This window comes from Phycodurus eques, chromosome 13 (assembly GCF_024500275.1).
Source record: "Phycodurus eques isolate BA_2022a chromosome 13, UOR_Pequ_1.1, whole genome shotgun sequence".
NCBI lineage: Eukaryota > Metazoa > Chordata > Actinopteri > Syngnathiformes > Syngnathidae > Phycodurus > Phycodurus eques.
This window is the reverse complement of record NC_084537.1, coordinates 14,697,037-14,714,401: the sequence shown is the minus strand read 5'-3', so window position 1 is coordinate 14,714,401 and position 17,365 is coordinate 14,697,037. Positions and strand designations below refer to the sequence as shown.

General features: G+C 41.6%; 1 protein-coding gene across 2 annotated transcripts; it reads right to left on the bottom strand.

The window, feature by feature from the left end:
- Positions 1-6: 6 nt before the first annotated feature.
- On the bottom strand, positions 7-16,387 carry gpsm2 (G protein signaling modulator 2). Of its 2 annotated transcripts, XM_061694090.1 has the most exons (16): positions 16,190-16,387; positions 15,656-15,694; positions 13,807-14,085; positions 6,165-6,386; positions 5,952-6,087; positions 4,337-4,476; positions 4,119-4,242; positions 3,923-4,038; positions 3,337-3,492; positions 3,160-3,268; positions 2,933-3,062; positions 2,782-2,858; positions 1,899-2,090; positions 1,669-1,828; positions 894-1,084; positions 7-585 (listed from the first exon to the last, which is right to left on the bottom strand). In XM_061694090.1, exons 3-16 carry the CDS (start codon positions 13,869-13,871, stop codon positions 409-411), a joined length of 1,995 nt encoding a protein of 664 aa, XP_061550074.1. In that variant the 5' UTR covers positions 13,872-14,085; positions 15,656-15,694; positions 16,190-16,387; the 3' UTR covers positions 7-408. The 2 variants fall into 2 exon arrangements, with proteins under 2 accessions (XP_061550074.1, XP_061550075.1); XM_061694091.1 differs by lacking the exon at positions 13,807-14,085.
- Between the last annotated feature and the right edge of the window lie 978 nt (positions 16,388-17,365).

The following is a 17,365-nucleotide window of genomic DNA, read 5'->3' as shown; positions in this document are numbered from 1 at the left end:
AAGAAGTAGCCACGAGAGAGATGTAATTCCAACAACCTCACTCTTAAAAATTAAGTACAAAAGGGTATTATCACTGTACATTAGTTGATAATTCTGTAGACCTTACTGGAAATATCAGTTGTAAAATTAAGAAGAAACTACATAAAATCCATTGAGAGAGAAACAAAGGGACTATTACACTAATTAAGAGACACACAACATTCATAAAAAGTACAACACATTCAAAGACAAATGCACGTATGTATTAGAAATAACACACTGGGTGAAATAATGACACTAGTGGAGAAAAATTAGGTTTAAGTTGTCTCTGATACCGCTTGTCCAAGTCGAAAGTGCCTCCATGCGGTTTACTCCATGCCAGCTGCTGTTTTTGATGGGTCCATTTTGGGCAGAGTTTAAGTGCTTCGTTCAGCTGGAGTTGTTGGTGGTGACCTTAGCCGCGGAGGAGGGCAATGTGACGCGCTGCTCATCCATTCGCTTGGCCTGCGAGCGCATGATGAGACTGAAGAAATCCTCATCAGGTACTGTGGGCCCGCGCGCCGGAGGAGGGGGAGGCGCGCAGCGCTGGTCATCCAAACGGGACCCCTGGAGACAACGTAAGACATCCAGTTAGACTCGTGCCTTTGCCGAGGTGACCCAAAAGTACTGTGGTACCATCTTGAAAAAAAAGTTTTTTTAAAATGAAACGATAACGTGTTTTCAGTACTGGTGCCCAAGAGGGAGCAGTCAAGGAGTATTTTGAATTAATATAAAGAATTTTAAGAAATTGTCATCTTTGATTCTGATATTAGGTCTTCGCCATGGTATCGTTTCAGTATCGGTATTGAGATACTTTATGCAGGAATATTATCAAAGTCAGAATTTTGGTATCGTGAAAACACTAGCAGGCCCACCTGGCACTTGACCAGCATGTCGAAGAAGTCTTCGTCGGGCTCGGTGTTGTCTGCGTTGGCCATCAGATGGCTGAGCACGGCCTGGTTGCTGTTCTGGTTGAGTCTAAGGCCTGGCAGGCTCCCGCCGGCGGTCGAGGGGTCCTCTAGCCGCCGACCTTGAGCGCCAGACATGTTTGCGGACTCGGAAAGAGCTGCCAGGGAAGAGAGGAGGAATTCATTTATGGATTTTGATTGTTGATAACTTGCCATCTTGGTCCTCCTTACAGTAAGAGGGACAGGGCCCAAAAAAAAAAAAAAAATTACACTTTGTTTTAGGTGTCATATTCATAAAGTAAAACTGAAGTATGAGTTGTAGTGTATTGTGGATTTTACTTTTATCTAACTTTTATCTTCTGCTTTAGGTGATGTGCCACCGTGCTTGCTGTACTGTTGTCGTGTGGGGCCCTGGAGGTCGAATAAAGTACACAGTGCACTCATCCGGCTTTTGTAAACAGTTGGACGTAAGGACAATTAGCCTCTTTTTTTCGAAAAATGCCTGCTTTCTGCTGAACTGCCTTAAAGAACCGGTACTAGAAATCTGTGATAAATTAATTTTTCACAGAGCGGTATCTCCTAAAAAAAACTTTAATATCACTTCAAACTCATCTTGGAAATTACTCTTAAAAATAAATGGCTTACACATGATTTGATTTTGAAAAAATAATCAATGCAATTCTTCAAATGCGGGGAAAGCTTGCCATAACAACGCAGGCTATTTTTGAGGCTGCAGACTCACATCTCCTGATGATCCTGGGCGGAGACTCTGTGCCACCATTTAGCGACAACCGGCTGCCTTTCTCCCGAATGGAGCAGCGCTGGTCGTCCATGCGGTTGCTCTGGAAACGACTGAGGAGGTCAAAGAAGCCTTCGTCCCCGAGCATGTCGGGGCTGGATCGCTACGCAGAAACAGGGCGAGCGGTCAGAGACGGGTGTCAAGAGTGAGTGTGCGGATGTCTTCGGTTCAACCTTGTGTGCCCCATGTGAGGGTGCGTGGCCGGTATCCCGAGTGTTACTGGCGTCCTGGAGGACCTTACTGGAACCTCCGCCAGCCTTGAACTTCTTTCCACGCAAACGGCTGATGAAGAACAACTTCGAGGAGCTCTTTGTGAGGGTTGGCTTGCTCTGTTTGCTCAGGATGTCACTGCTCCACTTCTGACCCTTCACCACACAAACACTTGTCATTGGTGGAAAACCGTGATTCCAAACCACTGTGTCATCAGAGATCATGAGATGTGCCACTTTCTTCATCTATCTATGCTCGCGATGTACAGTGATATTAGCCCTTTTCAAATCGGCAAAAATCTGCAATTATTTATTTATTTTGCCGACGGTATCGTACTGTCGGCAAAAAAAAATAATAATACAGACAGACAAAATAATATTTGGCTTTTAACGCAGAGGATAAAGACTATATGCCTGTCAGTATTGTGGCATTGCCTGTCTACATGTGTTGCTTCACCATTTGTGTTCACATATCCATTGGGAGTTATAACGCTGTGATTATTGATGCTAAATATTAGCATGTCTATGGCCTTTTCCATTATCTGCTAGCATAAGCTAGCAGGGGTATTTCTAAGGAAAGGTTCTTGTTTGAAATACACAACTTGAAATTCTATTTGTTTTATGTTTAGTTTGACAGTCAACGTCAACTTGAGAGTTTGCGCTATGGGTCAAAACAAAAAATCTGCTGAACGAAAAACTCGGTATCTCAAAGCAGCAGTGTGTACTTTTTATGACATTTTTGTAAGGTGTGGTGTGCTGCAAGATTTTTCTTTCCCTTAATGCAAAATATGAGGCTCAATTAAGGTTGGGGGAAAAAAAACATAAAATCCAAGAAGGAGGTGCATACGTTCATCTTGTCAGGCGTGAGCTTCATCAGCTTCAGGTTCTCCATGCTGTGCCTCCTGGTCATCCTCGGCCTCGCCCCTACAACATAAACACCCCATGATGGTGGCTGGCGTGTGAAAACATCTTCAACAGCGAGTGTCCCAATAGCGCACCTTGCATCTTGTAGTCCATGTCCCTGTTCTCAGACAGGGTGGAGTTATTCGTGCTGTAGCTCAGACCCAACACTGTCTGCAGATCTGTCACGTTCATACGTGCTGTCAGCTCGCCGCTCCTGTCTCCAGTCTGGCACACACACATAAATTATATTAATGTTGCAACCCTTCTGTACAGGTAATGAAGTGCTATAAAGGGCTATTTGCATCAATGTTACGAGAGAAACCTCTTTGCAGATCTCCAGGTGTTTCTCAGCAAAGTGCATGGCCTGGTCGTGGTTGCCAAGTGCAGTGTGAGCGTTTCCCAGACTCCAACACGCTCGACCTTCCCCGATCCTGCACACGCACGACACTTTAGTCAACGTGAATGATGATCCTATGGCTCGCTATGGGAGTGTGTGTACCGGTCATTGAGGTCCTGGGCTATGATGAGGTGTTTGAGGTGGTGGTCGATGGCCCTCTCGTAGTCCTGCAGCAGAGTGTACGTGTTGCCCAGACTGTAGCACGCCTGAGCTTCCACCGCGCGATCCTTAAGCTGCCTTGCCAGCTGCAGCGTCCTCCTGAATCACCATGGACAGAGGACATTTAAAAAGGACATACAGTGGTGCCTTGAGATACGAGTGACCCAACTTGCAAGTATTTTTTAGATACAAGGCGTTGTTCGGCCAACAAAACAAAGCAGTATGTATGCATTTATGTACTGTATATGGGAGGAGCTGAGTTTAGCCTGGGTTGTTACAGAGAGACTGTACATGGGCACTTTGTTTTTGTTTTTTTCTAGGCCATTTATTTTTAAGGTGAATGTTGTAAAATCAGTTTGATATTATATTAAAGTTATTAACGACTTGTACTCTTAATGTATTTTGATCAACGAATGTTATAGCCCTTTTATTAGGACATTAGGTAACTATTCTAAATTGTGAAAAATTGCTTACTAAAGAATAAAATCTTAAAATGGTTCAATGCTACCACATTAACACGTCAACTTACTTATAATGCTCTGCTGCCACTTCAAACTCTCCAAGGAAGATATAAGCGTTGCCCAGGTTGCAGTAAGCCCGTCTTTCTGCGGCGCGGTCGCCAAATTCTTTAGCTATGAGCAGACGCTGAAGATAGATTGAAAGATTTACTTTTAAGGGACAATCTACACACAGATAATCAGCTTTTCATTGGTGCCAGGCCTCACCTGCTCATGAGACGCCACGGCGTTCCGAAAGTTCCCCAGCAGGTAGTGAGTGTTGCCCAGGTTGCCGTAAGTTCGACCCTGGGCGGCCCGGTCACCGAGCTCCTGAACGAGTCCCAAGTTTTCCCTGAAAATGCACGCAGAAATGACAGCTAGAATAAGATGGATGACACAAGCGGTGCTAACACAAACACAAACATAGTAGATACACTGTGACATACTCGTAATATTCCGACGCCTTCCTCAGGGCCATCATGACGTCTTCTGGAAAATCTCCAGGCTCAGCACCGCTCCAGCATATACTTTTCCCTTTTGCGTGGTACACATTCCCAAAGTTGTACAGCGCTCTCGCCTGACCCACCTAAAACCGACAAAGTAAACTCTACACTTAAAATGATTTGTTTGAGTAAGTATGCATATATTGTACTTCTGATAATGTATTGATTTATTCAACTGCAGCTGGGGAGGAGGCGTATATTGAAATGAGTTTTTGTTAAAGCGATGGTTCCCAATTGTGGAGCTGATTCATTTTCACAATAACACAAATGCGTCACAACAAACCATGTGGCATTGTTCTCCTCTCTTATTGGTCAGCTACAAGCGGAAGGATGTAAACAGGGAAGTTTGCAGTAGGGCAGGGTCAGGGTAGTCCACCATGCAATTGTTAAGTAGTGAGTATAACAGTAGTACAGAGGTCCTCAATGGGTAGACTACAGATTCCACTGGTACATGGATATAGGTTCAGGAAAAACCCCTGCTACTGGAGAAATAAAACAAAACCAACAAAAAAAAAACCCACCAGTAATTGATCTCCTCCAAATGCCTGTCACTGCTGAGATAAATACAGTACTTTAAACGACAAATACATCACAAACTATGACCCATAACATTTTAATAAAGCTTTAAACTCATCTTAAAACATTACCCTAACAAATAAATGGCTTATAGATGCAGCGGAAGTGCAGTTATAACTGTTTACCACTTCCACTAACAACCCAGGCTAAACTTAACTCCTCCCTTAGTTTACTCAGGCTTTGGGGCCATCTTGTGGCATTTTACAGCATTTTAGAAAGAGCACCAAAACTGTGAAAATGTGAGTTTTGCAGCAAATAGCTGAAGATAGGTTCCATAGAAAAGAATGCAAGCAATTTAATTTGTGAATAACGAACCACGAATAGGAAGGTGTTCACTGTCTATTGATATAAGTACAGTGGTGCCTTGAGATAATATGTTACATTACCTGGCTTGTACATCAAAAAACTCGTATCTAAAATCATCTTTCCCCATTGAAATGAATTGAAATGTCATTAATGTCATGTTTTTAATAACAAAATAGCACTACATTATACTGTACTTACTAAAAACATTCATTAATGAAATAGATAAATCAAATGCAAAAAAATAAAAACAAATTCCCAGTTTTTGAAAAAGATCAATATGAGGCTGTGAGTATTGTCATATTGTCTGTCTGCATGTGTTGCTGCACCGTTTATGTTCAAATTGCCAAGGATTACAACACCGCAACACCCATGCTGTTTGTTATCCATGCTGTTTTAAAGTGTATGTTAGCCTCAAGCTAAATAGACTTAAGTAAGCCAAAGTTCTGTTTTTTTTAAATACACATTTAATTCTCTTTGTGTTACGACTAGTTTGACATTACATTTCAACTGGGCGTGTCAATAAACATCTTGAAGCCTCTTTTTTGCAGAATTTTTCACTTTCTGCGAAACTGATGCTTGTTGTGAAGTGAGTTGAGTTTACTGCCACCATACAATGCTCGTATTTCAAATTTATGTTTACTGCAGCTGTGAGTATACTTGTTCTTGGAAGTGTTACCTTGTCGTTGACATCCTTTGCTATATCCAAGTGCCTCTGACAGCACACCGTGGCCTCATCGAACCTCCCCAGCACCTTCAGCGTGTTTCCAAGATTCCCGCTGGCTTTGGCTTCGCCGAGCAGATCCCCGATGGTCCTGCATGTAGAGACACGTTTCAAAGTGAGACCGGATGTGATGAGATGGCTCGTCGCGCCTGCGGTGACGCCACCGACCTGGTCAAGGTGAGGTCGTGCCGGTGGAACTCCAGCGCTTTGGCGTAGTCGTGCAGATGGAAGTAGGCATTGCCCAGCTGACTGTAGATAGCGCTGAGCACCTGCAGGTCCTCCGTGCCCACCTGGATGGCGGCTTCGAAGAAGGACACGCCGGCTCTGTAGTCGCCCACCTTGCAGAGACGCTCGCCCTCCAGTGCCAGCTCGAGGCAGGACACCTCCATCCTACAGCGGACAAAAGACAAAAAGTTCACTTTGGACGAGTTCAAACTCGTGGGAAAAGGCTCTAAAGTGCTGCGTGGTTACTCGGACACAAGATCACTGGGACTGAGTGGCAAACAAAACGTTTTGCTCAGTGAAAGCCTTCCGTCGAGGATGTTGTTTCGCTGCTTCCTTCCATTTACACAGAACAATGGATGTGAACTGTGTACCTTATTGAGCAGAGTACGCCCTTATTTGTTACGCTAGATCACATCCTTTAGTAGTGTGGCTTGCCTTTACAGCAGAATCTGGATAGGGGTTATGATGAGTAGTTTAAAAGATCCCAAAAAGTCAAAGAATTGTGTAGTTCAACCAAAATGTTCAAGGAAAATATGCCCCAAAATATCTCATACAAAACTTCAGAGTCCAAACCGTTATCATCCTGTATGTGACATTGTGCGAGACATCAGCAAATGAGATTGCAGCTGAGAAACCATCTAAAGCAGGGACCCCTTATTGGGAAGAAATTTGGACCTCCTCATAACCCTAAACCTATTAAACATGACTACCTCATGTACCACAAAATACCATTAAATTAAAAAGTTGTCTAATTTCGAGTAAAAGTCATAAACGGTGACAATAAATATATTAAAAAATGTAAAACAAGTCATAATCTTTACAAGAACAAAGACGTATTTTGTCGGGATAAAAGGTCATAATGTCATGTTTCATTTCTTAGCAGTGGGTCGAGATGGAATCATGTCTCTTCCCTTTACCTACAGTATACTCATAAGCAAAGGTTACTAAAACAAAGAATCCTATAGTAAAGCACATGATAAGAGTGTGGTGTCACATAAGAGCATATCCAAAAGGACCAAATGTACTATTTCGGTTTAGTCCAGTGTGGGGCAAGCGCCAATTCGTACCCGGAAGAGCAGATCTTTGCAAATGCAAGTTATGGCATTTGAGGGGGCTCAGAACAATCAATGATTTGTACTTGCCTGACTCAGACACTATCCTGTCCTTTGAAGAGCTGAGAGTTAGCTTTAACATCGATGGAAAACATTTCATTTAGAACGCAGAAGTTTCATTAAAACAAATCAGAATATTGCTCTCTCCAAATCTTCCCCTTTTTATCAGGAAGAAATAATGTTCCAGGACATCCTGGGGGGAAAAAATGATTTATTTATATGAAGGTGTTATAACATGTTAACAATGCATTCCTCTGCGTATTTGAGAGTTAAAATGAGGGCCTGGATTCAAAATCTGGAATATGATATGTCAGAAACTGAATGGGGGAAATTTTATGTAAGTGCGCCAACTAAATTTATGAATGCACATCTGACATTAATCCAATACAAATGGCTACTGAGAATTTACAGTATATGACACCAGTGGAACTCAACAACAACAACAACAACAACAAAATACAAGAATATTCCTGAAACCTATTTTAAATGTACAGAGAATAAAGGAACATTATGTGACTGTATGAGGTAATGTAGAGAAGTGAGACTGTTTTTAGGATGAGGTAAAAATTATTATGGAGAAATTTTTTTTTTTACAGAAATTATTATTTCTGTAAAAAATAATAACAATAATAATCCCGCTGGGTGCAAATGTTTTTGACCACCCCCTATTGCGGGGGTGGTCTGGAACCTAACCCCTGCGATAAACGAGGGATTAATGTATTTCCGGAAAAGCAGAACCACAGTAAGAATGAACACGCTTTTATAAATCTTGGTTAAACGACATCAATTGCATTAGTATGGAAGTCTAGTCACAGACCTAATACCAAAAAATGGATGACTCAGATACTGTCAACACTACCTCGAGAAGGATTAACAAATAACATTAACGACAAACTGCATGCATGCTAGCGTATGTTTTAGCGTGCATGCATGCTACCGTATGTTTTAAGATAGCGTATGTTTTACCATGCCTGGGGCAAATAATACGCTGCGCCTTATCCGTCCATCCATCCATCCATTTTCTGAGCCGCTTCTCCGCACTAGGGTCGCGGGCGTGCTGGAGCCTATCCCAGCAATCATCGGGCAGGAGGCGGGGTACACCCTGAACTGGTTGCCAGCCAATCGCAGGGCACATACAAACAAACAACCATTCACACTCACATTTACACCTACGGGCAATTTAGAGTCTTCAATTAACCTACCATGCATGTTCTTGAGATGTGGGAGGAAACCGGAGAAAGCCCACGGAAGCACGGGGAGAACATGCAAACTCCACACAGGCGGGTCCGGGGATTGAACCCCGGTCCTCAGAACTGTGAAGCAGACCTTCTAACCAGTCGACCACCATGCCACCTAATATGCCTTTTGTTCTAAAAAAAAAATAATAATAATATAAAAAATAAAAAAAACATTTGAAGTTGAACATTGTTACGGATTGTGTGCCCCTGTATTGTGATAATGAATGGATGGAAGTGGTACAATAATCTCACCATGGAGACTAAACACGCCTCTCAGTCACACGCGACACACTTCAAGGCCACATGAAAAGTGTCAAACAATAGGCGGATTTATCTGGCCTTGGATTACATGGGACTAGGCCAAAATCGTTTTAACGTTTCGCTAAGAATCAGAATCAGAATCAGAATCATCTTTATTTGCCAAGTATGTCCAAAACACACAAGGAATTTGTCTCCGGTAGTTGGAGCCGCTCTAGTACAACAGACAGTCAATTTACAGAACACTTTGGGGACATAAAGACATTGACAAAAAACAATTGTGCAAAAAGATGCAGAGTGTAAGGTCTCCAAAGACGGACGAAAAACACAAAAACAAAGACAATACTAGAGAGCGCGTTACCGAGGCGACCACACTGGCAGTGATTCTCAAAGTGTGGGATACAGGCTCCCTCTAGTGGTATGTGAAAGAATCACTGAATTAACTGTTCAAATTGCACTGTTAAAGAGGATTACCATATTTTTGCGACCATAAAGCGCACCGTATTAAAAGGCAGGTACGGGGTCTATTTCTGTATTTAATGTACATACTTAAGGCGCAGCGGGCGACACGGTGGATGACTGGTTAGAGCGTCTGCCTCACAGTTCTGAAGACCGGGGTTCAATCTGTGTGGAGTTTGCATGTTCTCCCTGTGCCTGTGTGTGTTTTCTCCGGGCACTCTGGTTTCTTCCCACATTTCAAAAACATGCATGGTAGGTTAATTGAAGACTCTAAATTGTCCGTAGGTGTGAATGTGAGTGCGAATGGTTGTTTGTTTGTATGTGCCCTGCGATTGGCTGGCAAAAAGTTCAGTGTACCCCGCCTCCTGCCCGAAGATAGCTGGGATAGGCTCCAGCTCTCCCGCGACCCTTGTGAGGATAAGTGGTTCAGAAAATGGATGGATGGATGGATGGATAAGGCGCAGTGTATTATTGGGCGCAGGCATGGTAAAACATACGCTATCTTAAAACATACGGTAGCAAGCATGCACGCTAAAACATACGCAAGCATGCATGCTAGCGTATGTTTTTAAAAAGGCAGCGGGGGCAAAACTGAGTTCGGTTGTACTTTATTGAAGTATTTAACAATGTACTCGCGTTATTTTTTGATCAATCCTCATCCACAAATCCATCAAAGTCCTCATCTTCTATATCCGAAATGAATAGCTGTGTAAGCTCTCCATCAAACATGCCGGGTTCCCTCTCGTCATTGTCCGAGTCAGTCTTATTGCCGGGGGGCTGTTCAGCAATGATGCTTGTCCCGGCTGTTCTTTGCTCATTTATCCATTGCTCGAGTTGGTCTTCCAACTCGGGCCACCTCGCCTTGTTTCTGCGGAAACTCAGCTTCATCTTCTTGACTTGGCGAAGCTCGTTTTCCTGCTTCCTCCACTTGCGAACCGTGGATTCGTTGATCTTGAATTTTCTCGCGGCTGCTCGATCCGCATAACTGATAGCTTGCAGTTAAAACTGTGCTTCATAAGCGTGTCTCTTCGTAGGTGCCATTTTCGGGGGTCCTTAGCCAAACCGATGATGCACATACCAGAACTATACCAGAACTATATACCTACTGGGGGCGTGCCTTTAGGGTCCTCTTTCACGCGCACCCTTGCCCCTTTAACGTCCGCATGCTGTCCTCAGTCACGTCCGCCTTTCCTCTATATAAGCAGCGCGTCGGCAGGAAATGCTCCAAGTCAGTCAAGCGGAGCGCTCATCAAATTCACACAACATATACAGATTTTGAAACTCGGTGCACACATAAGGTGCGCCGCATTATAAGGCGCCCCGTCGATTTTGGTGAAAATTTAAGACTTTTAAGTGCGCCATATGGTCGTGAAAATACGGTAAACCTTTTTTTCCAACCCCGTACAGTACATTTGTTAACAACAATGCTGTTGTATTTAACTTTAAAATACAAAACATTAGCATTTAATCTTTTAGTTTGTTTGGTTTCAAACATTTATTTAGATACAATTTGTATTTAACTTATTTGTGCAGTACATTATAACTGAATCAATGTTTAAGTGCATAGTTAAAATTCGCTTTATTTAAAGCAGTGTGTTAATGTTCAAACTGTGCATAATTTTACAGTAGCTTACAATAATATAAAAGATCCTGGAAAGGGAATTCAGTGTGTAGAAGCAATGATGATTCAGTCCAGTAAATGTGATACACACCAGCCTACCTGCAGCCTTTTCTTGCCTTATAACAACAACAACAACAACAGCACATGGTGCATCTGAGAGGCATCTACTAGGTTTCCACTGCATCCAGGCTGAAGGAGAGGTGACCCCAAAAGCCTTAAAAGAACAACCTTTTCTCTTTTGGTGCTCACTAAGAAAAAAATATTTCCAGTCACATTATTAATGCGTTTGATGTCAGAGATATTAAAGACGAGGAAAACCCTGTAGGGGTGTGACGGCGTCAACTTTGTTAAGCCTGCATGCAAGAAGGGCAGGGAAAGAGCAGAGTCAGCATTCTCTCAGCTCATCTTCATCATCTTTCTCTCAAGCCGTCTCCTCTGACCTGGCCACTTGAGATTACATCGGCAGGAGCGCAACAGATTCCAGGTTGGGCGAGCGCTTAAGTAGCTTTACGTCAGGCAGATGCCACTCACGGTCCGATGGCGTCAATTAATTGGGAAGGACCGACCCGATATTACTGACACGCACACAAAGCAAGCAAGCGATGAATATTTTAGGGCTTGTTAAATATTGAGGCTACCTTCAACAGGAGGTTTGACAGTGCACATTTGGAAGGTAATTAGAGATGCCACCGGGATGTTTTCTGGAAAATTATACCTGACTGTAAACTCAAACGATATGGACTAGAAAGTGAAAATGCATCCTACTGAGTATATTCTGGATTTTTCTCATCAATTCCAATATGCAAAACTTAATAAGTGTGTAGTCACTCCTGTTAATAGCCATAACCAATGTCATGTTCATCTTTAGACATCAAACTAGTCATGCTAGGATCAAATATTTTCAGAAGCGATTATTCTACCAATTTTACCATCAACTAATCAGATAAAAATAGATTTTGCACTTTGAAACAAACAAAAAAAACATGCAGGTATTATTATTGTCCACTTGGGGTCGCCAGCTCACATTCTACACTGCATTACTTGTGACAGGCCTGGCTGGGAAGTGACGTGGGTGTCAGCGAATGAAAGTAAAGTTGAGCTGTTGCAAGCTCATTTTAGCATGTGGCTAACCGTTAGCCAGTCTGGACATCAGTTGTGGCCAACGTGTATGAATGTTTATTACAGTACGTGTTTAATTTATTACTGTTGGTTTAATAAATTGATTAAAATTACACAGGCTGCTGTGTCTATCCTTCACTACTTACAACTACATTACAATATGTTCAAACTCACGGTGGTAAGCTATATGAAATTATCTAATTATGTTAGCGTTACCTTGTGTCAGCGATTGTAGACATGCTATTGTGTAAGCTGGTTCTGCTTCCAGTAAACACACTGCACTTAGATGTCTTCTGTTTTAAGTGTGAAATGATCGCAGACTGGACATTCTCTGTCTTTTAGATACTTTTTCATCCTTATTAACTTACAGTATTTCTACACGGAGTGGTGTGTGCGTCTGCAGTAACATTAGCTCGTGTGGATGACCCCGCAAATGTTCGAGAGATTTTGCTTTGACTTTTTTTTTTTTTTTTTTTGCAATCGATTTATTCAATTTATCCAATTATTTCACCAATAGGGACTGAATCAACAACTCTATTTTGTGACCACAATTCCACAGTTTTATCGTTTAATCATCAAATAATATACCTAAAATAAAGTAGGTACTAGTCACTGATGGTGTAGTGGTACACTCGCCTGACTTTGGTGCAGGCAGCGTGGGTTCACTTCCCACTCAGTGACGGTGTATATGTGAGTGCGAATGGTTGTCCGTGTCTATATGTGCCCTGCGACTGACTGGCGACCAGTTCAGGGTGTAGTCCGCCTTTCGCCCAAAGTCAGCTGGGATAGGCTCCAGCGTCCCGCGACCCTAACCAGGATAAGCGGTGTTGAAAATTGAAAATGGATGGATGAAATGGAAAGTAGGTACTTTACACTTGTTATTTTGGGTAGTCACTGTAAGTGTGTAATCTTACACAGGAAAAAAATACATTGTTGAATAAAAGTGTGTATCAGTGGCTCTACTGAGTGAGAAGATGGAAATGCTATAACGAAATTTGAGAAAAATTCCAACAGTGATGTAACATAATTATTAGTCAAACGGTTCCACACAATTGCATTTCTTCAATTTCAATAACACGATGTAACAATCATGTAAATTGATTTTTTTTTTAAGTTTAAGTTCAACTGACGAAATGCAATTGTGTGAAATTGGATGACATAAAAATTTAAAAAAAATGGGGAGTTCAGACACTATTTTTTTTAAAAACACAAAATATCTAATATGATCATAAACCCAATATATTCCAAAAAGCAAGGAAAGGAAGTAAGTAAACAAGCAAAAAACACATGTATGGGTGGCAGTAGTCATAAAATACTGGCAGTAATGAAGTAAGCTGCCGGACTAGATGCCTTTACCTCCCAATTGTCACCTTTTTAGAGCCCTCTCACTACGACATCGTCCCCTCAACTGTGCATAGTTACAGATTTTATGCATGTTAAATGAAGCATAGTCCATCAATCATCACATTTTTTTCATCCATTATCCCTGGGAGTTGGAGCCTATCTCAGCTGAAATTGGCCAAAAGGCAGACAACAGTATAGAATCAGGGTGCCAGTCAATCACGGGGCACACACAGTACACGGTATAGACAGACGACCATTCACTCTCACATTTACACCATCACTGAGTGGATAAAGTAGATTGACTTTCCCCTTGGTCAATCATACATAACAAGAATGTAATTGTTGAATATATTAGAAATGCTATCAGCGAGTAATATGGTAAACAGCAACTAGGCTGCGCAACACTTTGTACTTGTAAGAGTAGAGGCTCCTACCTGTAGCGGACATGGAAGGACTGATCCTCAGCTCGTGTGCTAATCACTGATCCCTCGGTATCCATTGATGTGCATAATATGAGGGAAAATCCCAATTTCGTTCCCGACCAAATGGTTGCGTTAAAAAATAAAGTAACCACGTGCAAAGAAAAAGGTCAAAAAAGAACTTTGGAGAAAAACAATTTTAAAAAGCTCAGTAAAAGGGAGGCTAGTGAGAGTCCACTGGGCTGCTTTGTGCGCTTTGCGTCACCGCCCCTCAGTCTCCCCCTCGGTGGCCCTCTGTGGAGAGAATACAAGATGCTGTGTGTGAAGCCTCTTTCTGACCACACGGCGCCATGGCAACACCCACCAAACAGCGGCGGGCATGTACGAGAGAGAGTGCAGGGCGGGAATGGAAAAGGACAGTGGTCAGCACACGTCAGCTGTCAATCAAAGGCGAGGTGATGAGTTGCTGTGGAGTTGCCAATGTGACCTAGCTATGAAAATGGAAAGGCTTTACAAGGTTCGACCCCCCAAAAAACCCTCTTAAACAGTCCAGAACATGCTCCAAAAGGAGAAAAAAAGCATGTGTGAACTACCTAAAGACAAGCAAATGACCGTTAGCTAATTTCTCCATGAGGTCATACAAGCCACACTAATATATCTCACCCACCGGCTCCTCCCCCTTTGAACTCATGGGAAACTGAGCAGATCGATGCTTTCCCATGATTCTTTACTGTAAATAAACAGACTTAAGACAATAGCACTGAATTTTCGCATTCAAAATACTGTAAAGTGATCTCACACTTATTCACAGTTGTCTAGTTACAAATGTATTCACCATTTACCTATTCACCTGTTTCATCCATTCATTTTCCATACCGCTTATCCTCACTAGGGTCACAGGCGTGCTGGAGCCTATCCCAGCTACCTTCGGGCGAGGGGCGGTGTACACCCTGAACTGGTCGCCAGCCTATCGCAGGGCACATATAAACAAACCAACATTCACACTCACATTCAAACCTACGGGCATTTTAGAGTCTTCAATTAACCTATCATGCATGTTTTGGGGATTTGAACCCGGTTCCTCAGAACTGTGAGGCAGCTGTGCTAACCAGCCGCCCTATTCACCCATTTGTTTAGTTTTTTCTGTATGAAAATGTTGGCTGACTTTTTGTAAAGGAATATTTCTAGAGATTGCATCCACACAGCGTAATCCCTGTTGGAGGAAGTTTTAGGAGTGCCAGTGTGCACCTTTTCTGCCAAATGGGTGTGTTTCTAACCGACTTGTACTCAAAGCTCTTTGTTGACGTGTGTGTATGTGAACAGGAAAAACACACTCATCTCACATTATATTAGGTACACCAGCACAAGGCGATGAAATGCAGAACATGATGTTTTGTTTGTGAGTCACACTGTCACAAAGGCAACAATATGTAATATAAGTGTAGTAATGTTATCGTGGTTGTAGTTTGCAGTGGTGTAGAACTAGAGTGGTTTCTGGGTTTACTTAGTGAGCTACATGAGATGGGCAAAATACTAAAAACACTTCTCAGTATGTGTAGTTTACACCTAAAAATCCCTAGAATGAACAAACAATTACATGAATACATTTCTCACAATCAATCAAAAGTGAGCACTATTATTATTATTATGATTATTTTATACAATTGTACTGGATTCCATTGTATTGTGCTGGTGTACCTAAGCAAGTATCTGGTAAGTATATGTTTATTGGTGACCCTAGAAGACTCCAAGCAGAGGCTGATATGGATTCATGAAAGCAAAGGCTGCCACCAGACACCACAAAGCAAGAAAATCCTGGAGCAAATCTAAAGAATAATAAATAATAAAATCATGGCTTACTGACCTGTAACTCTTCCTCACAGGGACAGGAAATCTAGAAAGCCTGCAGAGAGTTTTTGGGACCATTAATAATTATTTAATTAATCTCAATTTTGTTCATATTTAGTATCATAATTTATATTATCTTCTTGGATTGCCTGATCCCTTAATAATACACTGCCATTGTAAATAGGGAAGCCAATAATGGCATAGATTATAAGAATGAAAGATTAGTGAAAAGCGATTTTCTTATATAATGTAATATATTTTCTCCACAAGAAACATACAAGTAATTACACTCAACCTATTATGGCTCAAGGTTCAGTACATGATTGATTATTTACCTAATTAATTCTACAGAACTACAATACTGCTACTTTTTTTTATGTCAGCATGTTTCTCAAAAGTCAACATTATTCTGTTCATTTAATAATATCACAGTTGACTGGTAGCTATGAGTAGACATTAATCCAATCATTAAAAGTTTTATTCCACAAATGCTACAAACTGTAAATTACTGTCGATGGTTAGCCGGTTAGCATATTAGCTGAAAACTTACGTGAGTCGATCCAGTTCGAACGCTTCGTGTATTTTTCTTTCCTTGTTTTCACTTAGTTACGATAATAAACACTAACACCGTGCAAAGAATACACACGCTGCGTACAAGACGCAACTATTTGATAGCCATTGTTTCATTAAATTTGTTAAACTTCGTGGAATAGTTTAAAGGTTGACTTTCTTTTTCTTTTTTTTTGCCTTATCGTAGTGGAGTGTGTTTTTGTACAAGCAGCCAATCGTAGTACGCTATTCAAAGATAGCCACGCCCAGGTCTTCAGTCTTTGGTCCAAAAGATTTGAATGGAATGATGTCATGACGTATTGTAAATCCGCTGTCATTGAGCCATCCAGACCACAAAATATAATTGAGTCACGATGGAGTGATGTGTGATGTGTCTATTCTATTTTATCTTAACCGTTTGATGCTTGCAAAGTGAATCAAATGAGAGCTTCTACTGGCTTTCTACTGGCAAATTATTCAGTCTGGCGCAAATAAATAAATACATAAAAAATATATGTATATGATAATGCAATGAAGGTGGTGCAAAACATGTCCATTCCCCCCCACCCCAGCAACAAAAAAAAAAGAAATAAAAATCCAGATGTCACTTCTGCTGCCGTTACCAGGCAACCAGACGCCTGTACAGCTGACAGTACAGGTCCAGATGGACACCACTAACCTGTGCAATATTAATGATGGTGCAGGAAAAAAAACCTGTCCAAGGAAGCACATGTCAAGACAGGAATTGGGAGACGCTCTGGACTTACTTACTGGCAGGATTATGCCAAGAGGTGACGTTTTGTTTTATGCAGCATTATCTTTTTGAAAGGACCTGTCTATTACTCGAGTAAGTACCCGTCTTTTAGCCGTTTGAATGTAGATGGATATACAGTAGTCACTTGTGACACAGACGTTTTGCCACATGCAGATAGAGGACATGTCTTTGGGATGTTGTGCAAGCCTTAATTATTTTGTTTGGTGTTTTTTTTTTTTTTTTTTTTTACTTATTTTCCATTATCTTCTTCTTCTTCATCATCTCCCTATTTTGTTCCATGGTTGGTGACTTCTTCATGGAACAGATTAAAGTTACAATTCACTTCATTAACTTCCATGGTTTTAGCATTATAGTGCTTAGTGTTGTATATTACGTCATACATTTTATTACATTATCTTGTAT